At 43.7% G+C, this 21,778-nt stretch overlaps 1 protein-coding gene across 2 annotated transcripts in view; it reads left to right on the top strand.

Annotated features, from left to right (window-relative positions):
* WWC2 (WW and C2 domain containing 2) overlaps positions 1-16,053 on the top strand; it is a 213,537-nt gene extending 197,484 nt beyond the window's left edge. For both annotated transcript variants that reach the window (XM_073643338.1, XM_073643348.1), the window contains exons 20-23: positions 5,094-5,186; positions 6,717-6,959; positions 7,381-7,508; positions 15,866-16,053. In XM_073643338.1, coding sequence (XP_073499439.1) covers positions 5,094-5,186; positions 6,717-6,959; positions 7,381-7,508; positions 15,866-15,932 — 531 coding nt within the window. In that variant the 3' untranslated portion in view covers positions 15,933-16,053. The remainder of the gene's footprint in view (positions 1-5,093; positions 5,187-6,716; positions 6,960-7,380; positions 7,509-15,865) is intronic.
* Positions 16,054-21,778: the final 5,725 nt, after the last annotated feature.

Raw genomic sequence — 21,778 nt, 5'->3', positions numbered from 1 at the left:
GTAGGGAGGGTACAGGTTATGTATGGCCTTGTATGTTAGGGTTAGGGTTTTGAACCGTGATCTCAGGGCAATGGGGAGCCAGTGAAGGGCTTGGCAGAGAGGGGAGGCGGGGGTGAAACGAAGAGATAGGTGGATGAGTCGGGCAGCGGAATTGAGGATGGTGCGGAGAGGTGCGAGGGAGGAAGCGGGGAGGCCAGTGAGCAGGGGTTGCAGTAGCCGAGACGGGAGATGATGAGGGCGTGGATAAGCGTTTTTGCCGAGTCCTGGTCAAGGAACGAGCGGATTCGGGCAATGTGCCTCAGTTGGAGTCGGCAGGCGGTGGCGAGGGCTTCGATGTGGGGCTTGAAGGAGAGGGAGGAGTCGAGGATTACCCCGAGGCACTTGGCGTGGGAGACGGGTGAGAGGGTGCAGTCGTTGATTGTGATGGATAAGTTGTGGAGCTGGGGAGAGCGGTTGGGGGGGAAGACAATTATCTCGGTCTTGTCCATGTTGAGTTTGAGGAATCGGGCGGAGAAGAAGGATGAGATGGCGGATAGGCATTGGGGAATTTTGGATAGTAGGGCGGAAATGTCGGGGCCAAATAGGTAGAGCTGGGTGTCGTCAGCGTAGAGGTGGTATTGGAGGCCGTGGGATTCGATGAGTTTCCCCAGGCCGAGGGTGTATGCGGAGAAGAGTAGTGGTCCCAGGACTGAGCCTTGGGGAACTCCAACAGAAAGGGGGTGGGGCGAGGATGAGGTGTGGGAGTGGGTGACACTGAAAGTCCGGTCCGTTAGGTAGGAGGATATACATGAGAGGGCTAGGTCAGTGATGCCAATGGATTCTAGGATGTGGAGTAGGAGGGGGTGGTCGACTGTGTCGAAGGCGGCGGAGAGGTCGAGAAGAAGGAGGACGGAGTAGTGTCGCTTGTTCTTGGCGGTCAGTAGGTCGTTGGTGACTTTAGTTAGGGCTGTTTCGGTGGAGTGGTGGGGTCGGAAACCGGATTGAAGGCGGTCGAAGAGGTGGGAGGACAGCTCGGCATGAACGTGCTGTTCAAGTAATTTTGAGGCAAAAGGGAGGAGAGATATCGGGCGGTAGTTGGAGACTATTGCAGGGTCAAGGGAGGGTTTTTTGAGGATGGGTGTTTGTGGCATTCTTGAAGGATGATGGGAAAGTGCCGGATTTAAGTGATAGGTTGAAAAGATGGGTTAGGGCGGGGATGAGGACAGTGGTGAGGTTAGGGATGAGATGGGAGGGGAGGGGGTTGAGGGCACAGGTGGTGAAGTGTGAGTGAGCTAGCAGAGAGGAGAGGAGGTCTTCTGTCATGGGGGAGAAACTACATTTGGGTGAGGGGGGTTGGGCGGTGGGGGGTCATAAATTGAAATGGATATTCCCTTATTTAAAACTACAGGGCATACATTTCAGAAAAAAGGAGAGTATACAAACGAAGAACAGACATAAATACATGCTCACCATGTTCCTCAATATAGACTTTAAGGTTAATGGGGAAATAAAACTAGATAGTTTAAAAAAGAGAATACCGTATTCCCACATTCTATTCCAATAGTTGGAATTCTATATTTTCAGGGATCTATACAAGTAAAGTTACTTAAGTGCTCTCCTCAAATGAAACTGACAAAATTAAGATGTTCATTCATTCCGTTAGGAGATACCGTGTCAAGCCAGAACGTCCATCATTGCCTCTCATTGTAAAACTTTTTTATCCCAATACCCCAGACGTACTGAGGGTGGAATTACCTCTAGCATTTTAAGTGAGATAGAGTTTAGACTCCCATCATGCTTCTGAGTGATATGTCAAGCCAATGGCATGTCCCTGCCGTTTCTGATGTCTCTTAAGTGCTCACTGATACAGACCCTGAGTAGCCTTTTTGTCTAGCCCACGTAATTCATGGGGCATGAGCATGTGCACATGTAGATAACCCCAGCAGTTCTACAATTTGCAAATTGCTTCATGTGATAGGTTTTACCAGTGACAGCACTTGTAAAGGTCTTGCCCACCTCAATGTAATGGCAGAAACTGCAGGAACCACACCTATAGGTACAGTTCAGACCCGATCAAGCCATGTACATATGGTTTTTGGGGCGACATAATGACTGTTAACCAGGTGGTCCCTTATTGATTTTCCCCTTCTAAAAGTTACAGACGGGGTAGGTGACATTGAGTTACTAATGCCACTTTTAAATCTACCCCATTTTGTACTCCTCAATCTCCCTAAGGATGACCACCTATTTACCCTTCAGTTGCTTTTAGAACCATCCGGTCGTTCCAGCTCAGGGTTGATTCTGCACAGTGCACTTTCTCTATCTCCTCTGTCTTTATGCCAGCTTAGGTCTGCTCTGGGTCGTGCCTAGAATAGAGCTTCTTCTATGAGGGATCATGTAATGAAAAGGGACAGACACTCATTCAATACAGTGCAGAGCTTATACCAGGAAGCAGCAATGTGCCTGCATGTCTGTAACTAAGAAGCGATGTACTGCAGGATGAACTGTATACAGGGGTTGAGAGGAGAGATGTAGTGTTGGAGGGGGCTCTCTGTACAGGGGCGGAGGGGGGAGATACAGTTAGGTCCATATATATTTGGACAGAGACAATATTTTTCTAATTTTGGTTCTAGACATTACCACAATGAATTTTAAACAAAACAATTCAGATGCAGTTGAAGTTCAGACTTTCACTTTCATTTGAGAGTATCCACATTAAAATTGGATGAAGGGTTTAGGAGTTTCAGCTCCTTAACATGTGCCACCCTTTTTTTAAGGGACAAAAAGTAATTGGACAGATTAAATAATTGTAAATAAAATGTTCATATCTAGTACTTGGTTGAAAACCCTTTGTTGGCAATGACTACCTGAAGTCTTGAACTCATGGACATCACCAGACGCTGTGTTTCCTCCTTTTTGAAGCTCTTCCAGGCCTTCACTGCGGTGGTTTTCAGTTGCTGTTTGTTTGTGGGCCTTTCTGTCTGAAGTTTAGTCTTTAACAAGTGAAATGCATGCTCAATTGGGTTGAGATCAGGTGACTGACTTGGCCATTCAAGAATATTCCACTTCTTTGCTTTAATAAACTCCTGGGTTGCTTTGGCTTTATGTTTTGGGTCATTGTCCATCTGTAGTATGAAACGACGACCAATCAGTTTGTCTGCATTTGGCTGGATCTGAGCACACAGTATGGCTCTGAATACATCAGAATTCATTCAGCTGCTTCTGTCCTGTGTCGCATCATCAATAAACACTAGTGACCCAGTGCCATGCATGCCCAAGCCATCACACTGCATCCGCCGTGTTTTACAGATAATGTGGTATGCTTTGGATCATGAGCTGTACCACGACTTTGCCATACTTTTCTCTTTCCATCATTCTAGTAGAGGTTGATCTTGGTTTCATCTGTCCAAAGAATGTTCTTCCAGAACTGTGCTGGCTTTTTTAGTATTTTTTTTTTTTTTTTTTAGCAAAGTCCAGTCTAGCCTTTTTATTCTTGATGCTTATGAGTGGCTTGCACCGTGCAGTGAACCCTCTGTATTTACTTTCATGCAGTCTTCTCTTTATGGTAGATTTGGATATTGATACGCCTACCTCCTGGAGAGTGTTGTTCACTTGGTTGGCTGTTGTGAAGGGGTTTCTCTTCACCATGGAGATTATTCTGCGATCATCCACCACTGTTGTCTTCTGTGGGCGCCCAGGTCTTTTTGCATTGATGAGTTCACCAGTGCTTTCTTTCTTTCTCAGGATGTACCAAACTGTAGATTTTGCCACTCCTAATATTGTAGCAATTTCTCGGATGTTTTTTTTTTGTTTTTGCAGCTTAAGGATGGCTTGTTTCACCTGCATGGAGAGCTCCTTTGACCGCATGTTTACTTCACAGCAAACCTTCCAAATGCAAGCACCACACCTCAAATCAACTCCAGGACTTTTATCTGCTTAATTGAGAATGACCTAACGAAGGGATTGCCCACACCTGTCCATGAAATAGCCTTGGAGTCAATTGTCCAATTACTTTTGGTCCCTTTAAAAACAGGGTGGCACATGTTAAGGAGCTGAAACTCCTAAACACTTCATCCAATTTTAATGTGGATACCCTCAAATGAAAGCTGAAAGTCTGAACTTCAACTGCATCTGAATTGTTTTCTTTAAAATTCATTGTGGTAATGTCTAGAACCAAAATTAGAAAAATGTTGTCTCTGTCCAAATATATATGGACCTAACTGTAGATTCCTGGATGGGCTGTATATAGGGGATCTAACAGCAATATACTGCAGGAAGATGGGCTGTATGCAGGGGGCCGAATAAAGAGTGATGCAGCCCCATTTTGTGTGTAGAGGGGACTGAAAGTAGAGATGTATTGCAGGTGGGAGCTCTGTATAGAGGATCTAAGAGGATATACTTCAGGATGGGGCTGTGTAGAGGGACTGAGATTAGTTGAACTTTGTTACTTGCTGCTGAGAGACCAGTAACATAAAACTGCATATGCCGCTGTAGTGATGCTTCAGACAGAAGACAAACCTTGGCTATATGCATCAATAGGGCTTCATTTGCAGTTTCTCAGCACTAGGCAACATGCACAGCTCGGCGTTTCCATTGTGGAGGATTGCAGGAAAGGTGAGCTCTACTAGAACCAGCTAATGATTTAAAACTACACTGCAATTATACTGATGTAGCGTCCAGAGGATAAAGTTGGTCAGGTACTGTACAGGAGCAGAGAGTGCACAGAACCATAAGGTGAATTCCTCACTTATATTAGCTTGATGATGACTCACACAGGAGAAGGGAGGGTTCTGCAGCACTGGAGAGAAGCAAGTTCTGCTGGGAAATGCAGTTTTAGCGGTGTAAGAATGACTGCCCATTCAGCTAAAAAAGACCCAAAGGTACAGGAGAGAAACCATATATTGGACTTAGTTTGTATATTAACAATAAATATGCATTTACTGTGCTTTGAAAAATAATGCAGTTCTGGAAATAATCATTTAACAGTCTGTGCCACCAGATTTTATTGAAATTACTGTTTCCATGTTGAAGGCATTTTCTTTACTGTAATGGATGGATGTATTTGTGCTATTTATATATTAGTGTTGATGTAGTTTATAATTTCTCTCTTACAGCTGAATCGAAGCGACAGTGACAGCTCGACCCTCGCTAAAAAATCACCTTTTATAAGGAATGCAACAGAACGGCGCAGTTTAAGAGTAAAGCGGGTATGCTGGAATGGAAAGCTTATTGTTTAAAGTGGTGCCTAAGTGCTCAATATCCATTTACATTTAATATTGAAGATGTAATTCCTAAAATAAAGGGTTTTTTCTACCCCCTGAAAAACAAGCTATTCCCCTGTCCTTTGCATATGGAATACCTTACTGATTATTGACGGTCCAAATACCGAAATCTGCACTTTGTAATTTTTGCAGGCTGCACTTGGCAATCCAATAGACAGTGAATGCAGCTGAGGTCGAGCAGGTGCACCTCAGCAGGCTTCCATTAGCCCAACTGAGTTCAGTATACTGTGAAAATAAAGTACCGTGTAACAGTATCTTGTTTTAAAAAAAGTGTGTTTATCTAAAGAATGGAATAAAGCATAAATTCTGTTTAAAGAAGGGCATAATGGCAATATAAAGTGGCCCCTTGGCATGCTCAAATTTTATTTTTTTTACAAGAAAAAAAATGGGTGAAATAAAACTATAATATAGAATGAGAGAACAGCATACAAGTAAACAAAATTAAGTCTACAAGAAAGAGAAAGAAGTTGTGCATGCTGCAAACACTTCTGAACGCACAAGCCCAAGAAAAAGCAACATTGGTGCAAAAGTATACAAACTTTTATTAATCTACTGACAAAAACTAACGTGCCAGTAAAAACAATTCTAATGCACGAGTACCAACATAAGATAGCAGTCACAAACAATATTTTCCAAACACCCAGGCCTACTCCCCTTCCTTCTCCCAGTCTCTGAAAGTCTAAATAGTCTAGTGCTGATCACACACCTGAATAAGAAATATAGCCAAGAAAGAATATTTGTATAATAAACACCACAACAAGCGACCGGAGTAAGAAAGCAAATCAAGGGAGTGCTGATGAAACCCTACTTGTTCTACCACTAATGGTGACTTCCTCAGGTAAAGCCACCATGGAGCCACAGGCCAACCCTGAGGAAACCACCATTAGTAGCGGAGCACATGGGTCTCTTACCTTCATGCTCCCTTCCATCTATTTTCTTGAATCACTCTCAGACAACATAACGTGCACAGCACTTACAATCTCTTATCCACTGAGCTTGTAAGAATTGTTTTGAAGTTGTCCAGGATCGCTGGAGTGCGTTGTTGCCTCCTCATCCTGGCCAGCTCCAGCACAGTGCTTGCAAGCTAGACAGCTGCAGTAGTCTGTATCATTGGCAATAAGATAAAAGAAACATGTTAATATCTTAAGAACAGTGAGTTTCAATAAGTAGTAGATTGCAAAAGTGCTTGGATTTATCTACGAAGGTGGAAATAACTCTTTAAAGGTACACGGAGACAATCCTGACCAGTACAACAACAATGGAAGCATTGTCATCTGGGACAGGAGGAGAGTGGCTTGTTGAATGGAGTCTATGAGGGTCTTCAAGATAAGATGTGACAGGCACCACTTACAGGTTTTGAAAAAATTCTATTTTGCGATCATTTGTTTCCCATTTTGAACTTTCTCAATTAGGATTTAACTGTTCTCATACTGTTCTCTGTGCTCTCCCCATCAGCCCATGAGTCAGACGGTGACGAGACGAGTAATGCATGAATGTCGTGAAAGGACATCTTTAGACTTGGAGCTGGATCTCCAAGCATCACGGACAAGGCAAAGACGACTCAATGACGAACTGCAATTACTGAGAGACCTGAAACAGAGGTTAGAGGAGATGAAAGCCAGGGGAGAGACTGAATTACCACCTTGTGTTTTGGATGATGATCGCTTCCAGAAACTTCTAAAACAAGCGGAAAAACAGGTAAAGAAACTCTCACTAGTGGGATTGGAAGACAATTTTATGTACTTACATTTCAAAACATTACATTTAATAGTTGTGAGAGAAAAAAGGAAAGAAATTATGGAATTACGCTGATTGTTCAGCAAACTTGTAGTCATTGAGTTTCTCCAGTAAAAGTATATGAAGACCTTCACTATTCTAAGAGCTTTTTCCTTCCCAGGAAATCTTCTTAATTTAGTTAGAGTTAATGTATTCTTACTTCTTAATTCTCTACGACACTACAAGAAAGGAAGTACAAGTAAATACTGACCCCCAATAATAATGATAAAATAACTTGTCTGCCAAACAGCCCAGAACGACCCATTAACTGAAGTTATGCATTACAGCCAAGTGATCGGATGCCTTAAGCTTTAGACACATGATGGATTTTGTTTGTCTGTAGGCTGAACAATCAAAGGAAGAACAAAAGCAAGGATACTGCGCTGAAAAATTAATGAGAAAAGCCTCAAAGGATGTATGCAGGCTGCGGGAACAGAGCCAGAAGGTGCCGCTACAAGTACAGACATTCAGGTGAGGCGCACAACATTTGCTCTGCATTGCAGCATTATCGCACATGCATATAATTTTCCCCTCACCCATGACAGCACACCTTGACAGCACACCTGGAGAGAGTGATCCGCCCCACCAAGGACAGGAAACGGTCTGAAATAAAAGGGCGGTACCTCTCCCTCGCTTCAGTTGGTTTCCTGTCCTTGATGGGAACCTGTCTGAAGAAAGGTGTCTTACTTACCTGGGCCTGTTCCGGTGTGGAAGAGCGGGCACCTGCCTGTGCACCGGGTTCCGGGTCCCAGAAGCGCCGTCCGCGGTTCCCTGGAGCCGTGTCCGAGCGGGCGCAGGCGGTGAGGAGGGCTCCGGCTCCCCGCAGACCGCTGCGCTGTCCTCTCCCTGCCGCAGGCTCCTAGCTGGTCGCACGCCGGGAGCAGCGTCTTCCGGGAATGACGCGCCTGACGTCACGACGCGGTGCACGCTGGGAGAGGCGTGCCCGATGACGTCGGAGGGCGGCAACCGGATCCAAGATGGCGGTGCCCTGTAAGCGCTTGCCGTCCAGCTTTTTTTCAAAAATCGTCCGGTGGGTGTCAGGAGGGGGGAGGACACATGAACCGGAGGAGGTCCGGATGTGCCCTATTTAAGGTGGGGGAGTTCTCCTGACAAGCGCTGCTTATGCTCAAGCTCATGGTGTAGCAGCTATGGCAGACCAGGACAGCCAGGAGCAGCAGCAGCTGACCCCTCCACCTCATCAACGCCAGCGGAAGAAGCAGTCGGACACCTCGCACACGGACTGCCGCTCCAGCAACCGCAGCGACAGCAGGAGAAGTAAGGTGTCGGACGCTTCAGGGCCATCCAGAAAGGATTCATCTTATGTCCCGCCACAGCCTCCAAATCCGGTACCCTTTTGTGACTTGAGGGGTGAGTGATCTTCGTGAATGTCACTTAATAATAATGGAAAGTTATTATGTGCTTAATTTCTTAGGAACCTAAGAAAAGTAGCGCCAAAAAGAAGCACAGGGTTTGCACCTTATGCCAGGTCCCCCTTTCCATAGATTGGCAGAAACCGCTTTGTGCAAGTCTTGCTAAAGGGGAAAAAGAGATCCCATAAAGATATCTCCTCCGACTATGATTTATCCTCCCAGTCAGAGGATCTTTGCCTCAGTGATTCGGCATCCTCCTCTTCATCAGACAGTGGTAGGCCCTGTTTCCCTATTGAGGATACTGACAAGTTGGTCAGAGCGGTCAGATCTACCATGGGGTTGAGGGAGGAAAAGGCAGCCAGGTCCCTGGAAGACATTATGTTCGCAGGCCTGGAGGAAAAAAAAGACACGCTCCTTTCCAGTGAATCCCAAAATTCAGACGCTTATAGACCGGGAATGGAGGAAGCCGGAGAAATCAGGAGTATTGCCCTCATCCTCTAAAAGGAGGTACCCCTTCGAGGATAGTGTCTCTGGGTCCTGGGACAAAATTCCTAAAGTTGACAGGTCTGTCGCCCGATCATCCAAAAGATTGTCCCTACCCCTGGAAGATTTCGGCAGTCTAAAGGATGCTCTGGATAAGAAGGCAGATTCCTTCCTGCGTCACACCTGGGAAGCAGCGACAGGGGGCCTGAAGCCAGCAGTAGCAGGCACTTGTGTCTCTAGGTCACTTATGGTGTGGCTTCAGCAATTAGGAGACCAGCTCAAGGATAAAAAGATGTCCAGAGATAAAATCCTCTCCAATCTGCCTTTGCTACAAGTAGCATCTGCTTTTTTGGCCGACTCCTCAGCGGATTCAGTTAAATTCGCTGCCAGGTCTGCAAATTTGTCTAACGCTGCCAGACAAGCCCTGTGGCTCAAGGGTTGCCCAGGAGACCTACAATCTAAGCATAAGCTTTGTTCTCTTCCTTGTGATGGTATACTTTTGTTTGGCCAAAAACTGGACGAGCTTTTGGAGAAGGCTGGCAACAGAAAGAGAGGTTTCCCAGGGTTCACGGGGGAAACAAAAAGGTCCTATTTTCGGAGGAAGAGATTTAACCGGGGTCGCCCTCCGGGAGAAAGGAAAAGATGGCAGCCCAGATCTAAAAAGGACTCTGGTTACATGTTTGGAGGACCATCCTCCAGTACCAAAAAATCTCCCCAATGACACGAGGCTAGAGGTCGGGGGAAGGCTTTCCCATTTTATCCCAGCTTGGGAAGCCATCACTTCAAATCCCTGGCTATTGGATATCATAAAGAACGGCCTAAAGATACGCTTCAGTCAGGTCCCTCACCGAACCTTCATGATCACCTCCAGGAGGAAGTCCAGGGAGGAGCAGATGGCTCTAGAATCGGAAGTGTTAGACTTAGTCAACAAGCGGGTCCTTCACGAAGTTCCAGTTTCACAATGGGGACGGGGATTTTATTCCCCCCTGTTCATGATAAAAAAACACAAATGGGTCCTGTCAGCACAGAAATTCTTCAACGGACATTTAGGAAAAAGACTATCTCTTTCTTTGGAGACCATAAACTCCCTCTCCTGGTGGACAAACAGGGAGAATCTGACCGCAGGCTTACAGTGGTCCAAACCACTGGGGGGGGTCATCTAGCAGAGCTCTCCGTTCAGGGGCTCTGGCTACGTCACGAAAAAGAAGCGTCATCAAACCTAAAGGAGCTTTTGGCAGTAAAGAAATCCCTGATAGGCTTCCTTCCCACATACAGGGTCGCCATGTCCAGATCAGGTCCGACAATCGGACTACAGTGGCGTATATAAATCACCAGGGAGGAACAAGATCTCGCTCCCTTATGGTAGTGGCAAACAGGATCCTGCATCTAGCAGAACAGCATCTCCCATCCCTCAGTGCTCTTTTCATCCGGGGGTAGAAAATTCAAGGGCAGATTTCCTCAGTCGCCACACTTTAAGACAAGGAGAGTGGGCTCTAAACCCGATTAGTCTTCCAACAGATTATCCAGCTATGGGGGTCACCGGACATAGATTTGTTCGCCACCAGGGCGAACAGGAAGGTTGAGAGATTCTGTTCACTAAATCCAACAGAGAATCCCTATGCTGTAGACGCTCTCCACATACCCTGGAAGTTCGGGAAGGCTACTGGAAGTGGAAAAGAAGAACAAAGACAAAACAATTTAAATAATAAAAATATGGGAGGAAGAGAAACCAATCACAAACTAAAATGTTTTTATACAAATGCACAAAGCATGGGCAACAAACAAGGAGAATTGGAACTACTAATGCAGGAAAAGGAATATGATGTCATTGGAATCACTGTAACTTGGTGGGACGATGCACATGATTGGAATAAAAGGCTAAAAGGATACAACTTATTTGCAAGAAACAGACTTGATAAACGAGGAGGAGGTGTTGCATTGTATGTTAGAAAAGCGTATATCTGCACAGAGATTGAAGCTTCAGAGACTGGGGGTTCTGTGGAAACTGTTTGGGTAAGAATACAAGGAGAGAACAACGGAAAGGACACCATTGTAGGCATTTACTACAGGCCACCTGGGCAAGCTGAAGATATGGATGAACTCTTTATGTATCAAATGACCAAGTTCTCCAAAAAATATGACGTAGTGGTCATGGGAGATTTCAACTATCCAGACATTTGTTGGGAATCTCTCTCAAGTAAAACTAACAGGTCAAGCAAATTCTTATCCTCTCTTGCTGACAACTTTATCTTCCAAAAGGTAGGGGAGAAAACAAGGGGATCTGCTACTTTGGATCTAATCCTTATAAACAGGGAGGAAATGGTTGAGGAGGTAAAGGTGGCTGGGACCCTAGGAGGCAGCGATCATGCTATTATAGAATTTTGGATAACTAGAGGAGGAAGACATGTGAAGACTCAAACTTCAAGGTTAGATTTTAGAAAGGCAGATTTTAAGAGACTCAGAAAGAGAATAGGAGGGATCCAATGGCTCGATGTCCTTAAGGACAAAAATGTCCAGGAAGGATGGGAAATTTTTAAAAATGAGATTCTCAAAGCACAATCGTTAACAATCCCGAAAAGTAGGAAGAATGGGAAGCATTTAAGGAAACCAGGATGGATGAACACAGAACTTAAACACATGCTAAAAAGAAAGAAAGAAATGTTTATTAAATGGAAAGAGGGAGGCATATCTAAAGAAGATTATAATGCAGTCTGCAGATCCTGCAGGGCACGTATCAGGTTAGCTAAAGCTGACAATGAATTAAGGCTTGCAAGAGATGTCAAAAGCAATAAAAAAGGATTTTGGGGGTATGTCAAAAGTAAAAGAAAAGTCAAATATGCTATAGGATTTTTACAGGATGAAAATGGAGAAATGGTAAGAGAGGATGTTGAGAAGGCCGAACTTTTTAATTCCTATTTTGCATCTGTTTTCTCTCAGAAAGAAAATGTAACATCAACTGATCTTCACTGTCCTTTTAAAGGAATAGAGGAATCCAAGTTATCTGTAAACAGAAAGATTGTGAGGGAATATTTAGCTAACATGAATGAGTTCAAGTCTCCAGGTCCAGATGAATTACACCCCAGAGTACTGAAGGAGATCGTAGAAGAAATTTTAGAACCACTCTCCATAATCTTTGAAAATTCTTGGAGAACAGGAGAAGTCCCAGAAGACTGGAGAAGAGCAAATGTTGTTCCTATCTTCAAAAAGGGGAAGAAGGTGGACACAGGGAACTATAGGCCGGTGAGTCTGACTTCTATACCAGGAAAGATCTTTGAACAAATTATTAAACAACATGTATGTAAGTACATGGATAAGAATGAAGTGATTAACCAGAGTCAGCATGGGTTTGTAGCTAACAAGTCATGTCAGACTAACTTAATTTCCTTCTATGACAGAATCACTGACTGGGTGGATCAGGGAAATGCTGTAGATATAGTATATCTTGACTTCAGCAAAGCATTTGACAAAGTATCTCACACCATCCTTATTGAAAAAATGACCAAGTATGCAATGGACCAGGCAACTGTTAGGTGGATTCATAACTGGCTTAGTGATCGGACTCAAAGGGTGGTTGCAAATGGCTTCACATCCAGCTGGATGAATGTCTCAAGTGGGGTACCACAGGGCTCCATCCTGGGACCTGTATTGTTCAACATCTTTATCAATGATTTAGATGAAGGAATTGAGGGTAAACTGATTAAATTTGCTGATGACACAAAGCTAGGAGGGATAGCTAATACTAGAGAAGAGAGAGAGAGGATTCAAAAAGACCTAAATAAACTGGAGCAGTGGGCAGCAACCAACAGAATGGTTTTTAACAGGGAAAAATGCAAAGTACTACATCTGGGCAATAAAAATGAAAAAAGCATATACAGAATGGGAGGAATAGAGCTAAGCAACAGTACATATGAAAAAGACTTAGGTATACTAATAGATCATAGACTGAACATGAGTCAACAGTGTGATGCAGCAGCAAAAAAGGCAAATACAATTCTGGGATGTATTAACAGAAGCATACAGTCTAGATCACGTGAAGTCATTATCGGTCTTTACTCCTCTTTGGTCAGACCTCATCTGGAATACTGTGTACAGTTTTGGGCACCACATTTTAAAAAAGACATAGACAAACTGGAGCAAGTTCAGAGAAGAGCGACCAGAATGGTGACTGGTCTGCAAACCATGTCCTATGAGGAACGGTTGCAGGATTTGGGAATGTTTAGCTTGCAAAAAAGAAGACTGAGAGGAGACTTAATAGCTGTCTACAAATATGTCAAGGGCTGTCACATTGTAGAAGGATCATCTTTATTCTCATTTGCACAAGGAAAGACTAGAAGCAATGGGATGAAACTAAATGGGAGGAGACACAGATTAGATATTAGAAAAAACTTTTTGACAGTTAGGGTGATTAATGAGTGGAACAGGTTGCCACGAGAGGTGGTGAGTTCCCCTTCAATGGACGTCTTCAAACAGAGGCTGGACAGACATCTGTCTGAGATGATTTAGTGAATCCTGCTTTGAGCAGGGGGTTGGACCAGATGACCCAGGAGGTCCCTTCCAACTCTACCATTCTATGATTCTACGCGTTTCCACCGATAGTGATGATCCTGGCAGTTGTGAGGAAAACTCGGGAGGAGGGGGCGAGTATAATTCTGATAGCCCCCTTTTGGCCAAAAAGACCCTGGTTCTCCCTGCTTCTCCTAATGTCGGTCTCTGATCCCTGGGTCCTGCCGGACAGGCCGGACCTTCTCATCCAGGGGCCGGTATTCCATGCACAAGCCAAAGGTTTCCATCTGGCGGCTTGGAATTTGAGAGGTTGTTGCTGAGCGATAGGGGGTTTTCACCAGGCCTAGTTTCCACCCTGTTGGGTAGTAGGAAGCCCATAACAACTAAAATTTATTCCAGGGTCTGGGGAAAATTCCTGGATTTTATAGACTCCCCATTGTCGGATAAACCTCCAGTTAGAGAAGTCCTAGAATTTTTACAAAAGGGACGTGACCTGGGGTTGACTACGGGAACACTTAAAGTTCAGGTGTCCGCCCTAGGGGTGCTCTATAATTGTAACCTGGCAGGGAACAGATGGGTCTCTAGATTCATTAAATCCGGTTTCAGAGCTAAGCCAGTTCGGGCTCTCAGAGTTCCTCCCTGGGACGTGAATTTGGTTTTAAACGCACTCTCTGGCGACCCATTTGAACCCCTGCAGGTTATCTCTCCAAAGATCCTCACCCTCAAAAGCATTCTCTTAGTGGCCCTAATGTCAGCCCGTAGGGTGAGTGACCTGGAGGCCCTTTCTGTTGATCCCCCTTACACCCAAATTCATGAGGACCGGGTCGTCCTGCCAACAGATCCGGCGTACCTTCCGAAAGTAGTATCCAGATTCCACTGTAATCAGGAGATTGTACTTCCCTCTTTCTGCAGTAACCCTAAAAACCCCGGGGAGGTTAGGTTCCACAATCTAGATGTTAGAAGGGCATTACTGTGGAGGAAGAACAAGTCCTTGTTTCTGGCCTTTCAGGGGAGTAGGAAAGGTCACAGGGTATCAAAGGGAACTATTGGTAGGTGGCTTAGGGAGGCCATTTGTCTAGCTTATACATCTACAGGTGTTCCAGAACCTGACAGTATTAAAGCTCATTCCACCAGAGCTGTCCCAACCTCCTGGGCAGAGAGAGCAGACGTCTGGATTGACCAGATATGTAAAGCTGCTACTTGGTCTGCACCATCCACCTTCTACAAGCACTATCGGTTGGATCTATCCTCCTCTGACCTTACCTTTGGGAGACTGGTACTTCAGGCGGTGGTCCCTCCCTAGGATGCTCATATTCTCCAAAATTCTCTCAAGGTGTGCTGTCATGGGTGAGGGGAAAACACCAAGGTTACTTACCAGTAGCCGGTTTTTCCTGAACCCATGACAGCACCCGTAGTTCCCCCCCTGTCTTTCTCACGCCCTGGTGAAGCACTTTACATTTTGGGTGAATATATATATATATATATATATATATATATATATATATATATATATATATATATATATATATATATATATATATATATATATATATATTGTAGGTGTTGGTTATTGTCTAACCTTTTCTGGAGGTCCTCTCAATGCTCTGTAATCCAACTGAAGCGAGGGAGAGGTGTTTTGTCCTTACAACCTGGAAGCACTCTGGCTTTTAATTTAAGCAGCAAATTAGAAATGAAGTTAAAGCTTGAAACTGCCAAACCAGCCTATTTCAGTATACCCCATTTTTTTCTGTATGATCTGTATAGACAGTGACAGCGTGTTGTGTGTTCTTTTATGATATCTGCGACAATTCAGAGAATGGAATCCAAATGTCACTTGTATATCCAAAGGGGTTGGATATATGCATGGCCACTGCTCCATTCATTTATATGATGCTGATAGCAATAGGTGGTTCATCAGTCAGTCCCAGAGAAGTAAATTGAGCAGAGGTCACACATTCACACCATCAATCCTTTCAAGATTTTAGGACTCTTGGTAGGGTTCCAACAGGTAGACAATCTGTGATCATTCATTTAACACCTATTCTGACGACAGGTGATAAATGTATGTAGTAGAAAAACCTTTTAATGGACTATAAAGTGTTAATAAAATAATGCACGAAGAGGTTGGCATACAGTCCGTCCACAAAAACCAGGATGTGGCAGGAAGACTTCCTTAGCGGTTACCATTCTATGTCATCTTGGACTACAGTACTGCTGACTCTGCCTCAGTCTACACAGTAAAGCTGAAAATTAAGCAGCAGAAAAAATGGAAAGTCAATCTTGTGTGTGTGTGTGTGTGTGTGTGTGTGTGTGTGTGTGTGTGTATATGCACCCATAGCTAGCATTACATCTGGAATATTTCAGCATTCTTTTTTTTTTTTTAAATTGAAAGAACATAAAAATGGTGATTTAAAGTAATTCTTATTTATTGATGATACCTTTACACTCACGTGTTGTTTCATATTCTTTCAGGGAGAAGATTGCATACTTCACCAGAGCCAAGATCAGTATCCCATCTCTCTCTGCTGACGATGTATAGTTATATATTTTTTTTTTTTCCAGAGCTGTAGTTTTCCTATTGGCCATCTTTTTAGATGAACATTTTTGTAGTATAGCTCTTGCTTTAATGGTAAAAGTAAACTGAATATATTTTTACATTACTCTGTAGTTTGTAAAATATCTTACTGTGTCTTGAATTAAATACTAGGTTAAAAAAAATCACCAAATGAAGAAAAAAAAAAAAAAAAATGAAGAAACCAAAGTAGTCATTTGGTACACTGACGGTAATTTTGTACAGTTTGTATGTGTCATATCCACGTATTCCTAATGTTTTGTGAGGGTGGAGCAATGAAACAGTGACAGTGTGCTTTTTCTGTTGAACTGCACTGTGCTCAGACATTTTTTGTTCAACGGACTGATGTTCATGTTTTCATGTAAGCCGACTGTGAAAATGGCTGATAAGCCGTACATTTGACTTTTGCACCATAGACTTTTTTTTTTTTTTTCTTTTTTTTGGGAGTCTCTTTAAATTTCCAAAATTTCAAGGCTGCCTCATGAACCAGGTGCTTCTGTACCCCCGAGTGGTGCCATTGCTATTGTTGGTAATCTCTTTGAAGAAATCCGAGTTAGAGGTGACACATATTTATTTCTACCCCAGGATAGGGTTACAGCAACGGAGAATAAAGTTACTTTTCTAGAAAACTACACAGACTGTTTTGTAAAAGGCTTGTAAATTGAATAGCTATATAAATACCTCCACATTTATTTCTCTTATTCATTTCCGTGTATCAATGTGCTGGGTATATCCATATAGTATAGAATATCCATAGTTATCCCATTGTAAAATGTGTATATATGGGGCTTTAGTATAGAGCAGGTCATACACATGTGATAAGCGCTGGTTAGAAACAGTCATCCCATATTGCCCCCTTTACCTATAATGGCGTACATCTCAAGGAGCTGCCCTGTACCTGCTGCTCTACGTGTCCTCTGGCGATTGGAGCAGTAATTGCCATATGCATTTTTTTTATTTTTGTCAAAAAAACAAATGTAATATTTTTTTTCATCTGCTGAAACTCATTTAAGAAAAATCAGTGGGATTACATGCAAAAATACAGATGTGGCAAACATTAGCTTGACACTTAACACGTTAACTTGATGCTGCAAACTTTAAGGCTACATTCACACGTTGGTGTGACTTGTCATAGTGCTGTTTTTTTTTCTCCGTTTCATTGATCCACACACATGCGGTTTGTGAGACTCTGAGCATGTCCTGTTCTCATCAGTTTTGCGGATCAGACTCGGCCATTAGAGTCTATGCGGATCCGTGTAAATCTGAAAACAGATGCCCCAATTTATCAATGCTGGAATTGTTCACACTGAACAAAGTGGAGTGCAAGGTGAAGTGGCTTGCTTCGGCTTGTACACCTTGCCACAACTTTTACTCCAGTTAGGACTGGAGTAATATTTGTGACATAAGGAATGTTGCCGCTCGACACGGATTTGACGAGCAAGTGTCGCCATACCTCGTTCCACCCCGGATCCAATCCCTTTCAGAGCTGGACAATTTTGGCTTGAAACCACCAAAAGTTGCAAAATTTTTGTGCAGCCTCCCGTTGAGCCAGCATTCTGCCGTAAAAAGCTCTGATGAATCTGGCCCATACTATGTACCTCAGAGTTACATCTGAGTTTCATCAGTCTTGAACTGATACATTAAGAGTCAATTGATTAAAAAATTTCAGACAGTCTACCTGCTTCAGTGAAAAATAAAAACAAAAAACTGATGCAACTGCAATGACACCTGAGAATAAATCTGTCTGTTTCTTTCAGATGGTAACACTCACGCGGCTGTATCAATGTAGCCTAAATGTGCATTTTTTAATGGCTTGTGCTGTTAAATGGCAAGTTTAAGGCTTGCTGCATCTTACTATGTAACATATTAAAAGTAACCTGTCCCATTAAAAAGACAGTCCAATCTGCAACTGTAGGGGTTGCCATGAGTCCCCATTTACTTGTTTTGTGCTGCGATGTAGCAGCAACACATGGCAATCTTTGCTCCCGCGACCTGTCATTAGCAAAGTTACACTTTAGCCCCAGTGTAAGGGAAAAGGGACTGGCCCCAAAGGTTTCTGGCAGCAGCTTATTACTTCTCTTCCTTCAGAACACATGCACACTCAGCTCTGCCGAGCGTGCATGTGTATAGGTAGGATGGTTATGAGGTCAGGCTTTAGCCTGACAGATATACTGCAAACACAGAAGAATGGGAATAAGGGAAAATGAATAATGAGTAATAGCCAGCCCTTACAATTTCTCATCCTTACAATCTCCCAATTACTCTGATAATTAACATATATGTATTTAATTCAGAGGGAAATATACACATCAACCTACACTAACTATGATAAAAACTGACCCCGAGAAAATAGAATTAATGCAGAAAGTAAGAAGCGAACATTTCACAATGTATAAGAAAAAAAACAAGTTCAGTGTATAAACTGATGTATATGTTGTTAGCTCTTACTAATGCATCACCATACATAAAGAAAAAGTGGGAAAAGTCTCCAATAAAAATAAATTTTCACTTTATTTGTGCAAAGTATTAAAATATATAAAGGTCCATGATAGCGGAGATGTAATCTCGACGCATTTCTGGCTTACACCCTTAGTCAGTAAGGGCGTAAGCCAGAAACGCGTCGAGGTTGCATCTCCGCTATCATGGACTTTTATATATTTTAATACTTTACACAAATAAAGTGAGAATTTTTATTGGAAACTTTTCCCACTTTTTCTTTATGTATACTGGCCGAGAGTCACTTCATTGTGGGTCTGAGCCCAGAAGATATGAGCCGCAGGATGGATGCATGGTGAGGCATATATTGTGTTTTTTTGTAAAGTAATGTATTCACCTTACTGTGCGGTCAGTGGATGGGTACATTCAGCTGCAATGACAACCCCAATGTCTTATGTTTGGCACGTGGTGTCCTGCGCACATCCTTGTGCATAAGCCTGGTCCATATGAACACATTCAACTCTTGCCAATTCCCATGCAGATAAACTGTATACCATTACTCCCAATACACAGTCTGCCAAACGCTGATGAGACTTGTGTACGGATATTACCAAGAGGAAAATGTTTTTCAGGGATTAAGGGGAATTGGGGCCAGCATTGTGTATAGTAGAGACAATTATTGTAATTGCTGGAAGAAGCCCATGGTTATAATTCCCAGTATCTCAAATATGAAAGTGACTATTCAGAGACTCTTCCTAGAACCTAATCCTCTTATTTCAGTTTCCTTTTACTTACCCAAACCTGCTCATCTTATAAAAAGTAAATTCTCAGCGGATGGGTTCACATAGTATACAGCGTAGCGTATACGGTGCATAGTCTTATAGACATGATGTAATATATATCAGAAGAGTTACCGTATATTCCGGCGTATAAGACGACTTTTGAAGACTGAAAAATCTTCTGTCTAGTCTGGGGTCGTCTTATACGCCGGTAATGCTTTTGAACTTTCAGAAATTGACATGCGGGGATACTCTGGGGGTGTTAATAAGCTGCCGTGGCCGTATCCCTGCCATGTCGGAGTTAATATAAGGTGGAGGGAGTTAAAATACGGCGGCGGTAGGTCCAGACAGTCAGCGCTTCTGTGCTGAAACTGACACATCGCTGCGTATTCCCAGCTCCGGACACAGCGCAGGGCTTCTGTGCCGACAGCTTTCACTTGTCACAGAAGCGCTGCGCTGTGTCCGGAGCAGGGAAGTTCGCATCGCTTCTGTGACAATATATGAAAAGCCGGCAATTCAGCAGCGGCATAAGCCGGCATCCGACAATTTAAAATAGAAAGAATAGAGCTTCACACATAGATTAGATAGATAGAAACATGTCAGTCACATATATATGAAGTACAGTGACAGTATTGCTTACTGTACTTGTCATTTAGTGTAAAGGATTTATTAAAACAAATAATAGTGTTTTCATGCACCGTCTCTTTAAAAAAGCCGGCCGGCAATTCAGCATCTGTACCCGACAATTTATAACAGACAGAATAGAGCTTCACACATAGATTAGATAGATAGAAACATGTCAGTCACATATATATGAAGTACAGTGATAGTGTTGGTTACTGTACTTGTCATCTAGTGTTAAAATAAAGGATTTATTTAAAAAAAAATTGGCGTGGGGTTCCCCTTAATTTTAGTCTCTAGCGGAGGTTAAGCAGACAGCTGGGGCAGATGTTTGAAGCCTGGGAAGGGGGTAATACCCACGGAGCTTCCCAGGCTACTAATATCAGCCCCCAGCTGAATACCTAGCCTTTACTAGCTATTAAAATGGGGGACCCCCCAAAAAAAATGACGTGGGGTCCCCCCTAATTTAATAGCTAGCAAAGGCTAGGCAGACAGCTGGGGGCTGATATTAATAGCCCAGGAAGGGAGCCATGAATATTGGCCCCCTCCCAGGCTAGAAACACCAGCCGTCAGCCGCCCCAGAAATGGCGCATCCATAGGATGCGCCAATTCTGGCACTTAGCCTCGCTCTTCCACGCTGCCCTGTAGCGGTGGCAGTGGGGTAATAGGGCTGGGGTTGATGTCAGCTTATAATGCCAGCTGACATCAAGCCCAGGTTAGTAATGGAGAGGCGTCTATAAGACACCCCCATTACTAACCCCATAGTAAAAGTTAAAAAAAACACAAACACCCAGAATAAAGTCCTTTAATTGAAATAAAGACACAATACTTTATTGTTCTAAATTAAACCATACTTACCATCACGCCCATTCCAGCTGAAGCCAACGATCTCCTGCAATAAAAGAAAAATAATAAACCAACATCATCCTTACCTTTCCATGGTTCCCACGACAGCTTCAGCTCTGCTACATCGAGATGACAGGCTGGACCGCAGCAGAACGCCGCCATCCAGCCTGTCATCCCGCAGACACTGAGAAGCGCAGGCATGCTTGCGCTCTGCAGTGTCTGGCTGTGACGGCATCCAGATGAGCCGACAATGAACTCAGCTCACCTCCTGGACGTCCGTCACTGACAGCGTGGGAAACTTCTACTGCGCATGCGGGGAGCAGGAGAATTTTCCCACGCTGTCAGTGACGTGCATGAGGTGAGCCGAGTTCATTGGACATGATCTCGGCTCATCTGGATGCCGTCACAGTCAGACACTGAGGAGCACAAGCATGCCTACGCTTCTCAGTGTCTGCCGCATGGCAAGCTGAACGGCAGCGTTCTGCTGCGGTGCAGCCTGTCATGTGAATGTAGCAGAGCTGGACCGGTCCTGGGAACCATGGAAAGGTAAGGATGAGGTTGCTTTATTATTTTACTTTTATTGCAGGAGATCGTTGGCTTCAGCTGGAATGGGCGTGACGGTAAGTATGGTTTAATTTAGAACATTAAAAAATTGTGTCTTTATTTCAATTAAAGGACTTTATTCTGGGTGTTGTGTTTTTTTTAATTACTTTACTAGAAATTCATGGTGGTCATGTCTAATATTGGCGTGACCCCATGAATTTCGGGCTTAGGGCCAGCTGATAATGCCAAGCTGGCCCTAACCCCTTTATTACCCAGTGACCCACCGCACCAGGGCCCTGGATGAGTTGGGTACAGCGCCAGAAGATGGCGCTTCTATGAACGCGCCATTTTCCGGGGTGGCTGCGGACTGCAATTTGCAGCGGGGGGGGCCCAGAAAGCTTGGGCCTCCCTGCGCTGCTGATTCCAGCCCCCAGCTGCCTAGTTGTACCTGGCTGGACACAAAAATAGGGCGAAGCCCCACGTCTTTTTTTTTTTAATTATTTCATGAAATAATTAAAAAAAAAAAAAAAGGGCTTCCCTATATTGTTGTGTCCGGCCAGGTACAAATAGGCAGCTGGTGGTTGGGGG

Source organism: Phyllobates terribilis, unplaced genomic scaffold, assembly GCF_046119375.1.
Source record: "Phyllobates terribilis strain yellow unplaced genomic scaffold, ASM4611937v1 Scaffold_1__5_contigs__length_1240528914, whole genome shotgun sequence".
Taxonomy (NCBI): Eukaryota; Metazoa; Chordata; class Amphibia; order Anura; family Dendrobatidae; genus Phyllobates; species Phyllobates terribilis.
Note: the sequence above shows the minus strand (reverse complement) of the source record. Positions and strands in the feature narration are given on the sequence as shown.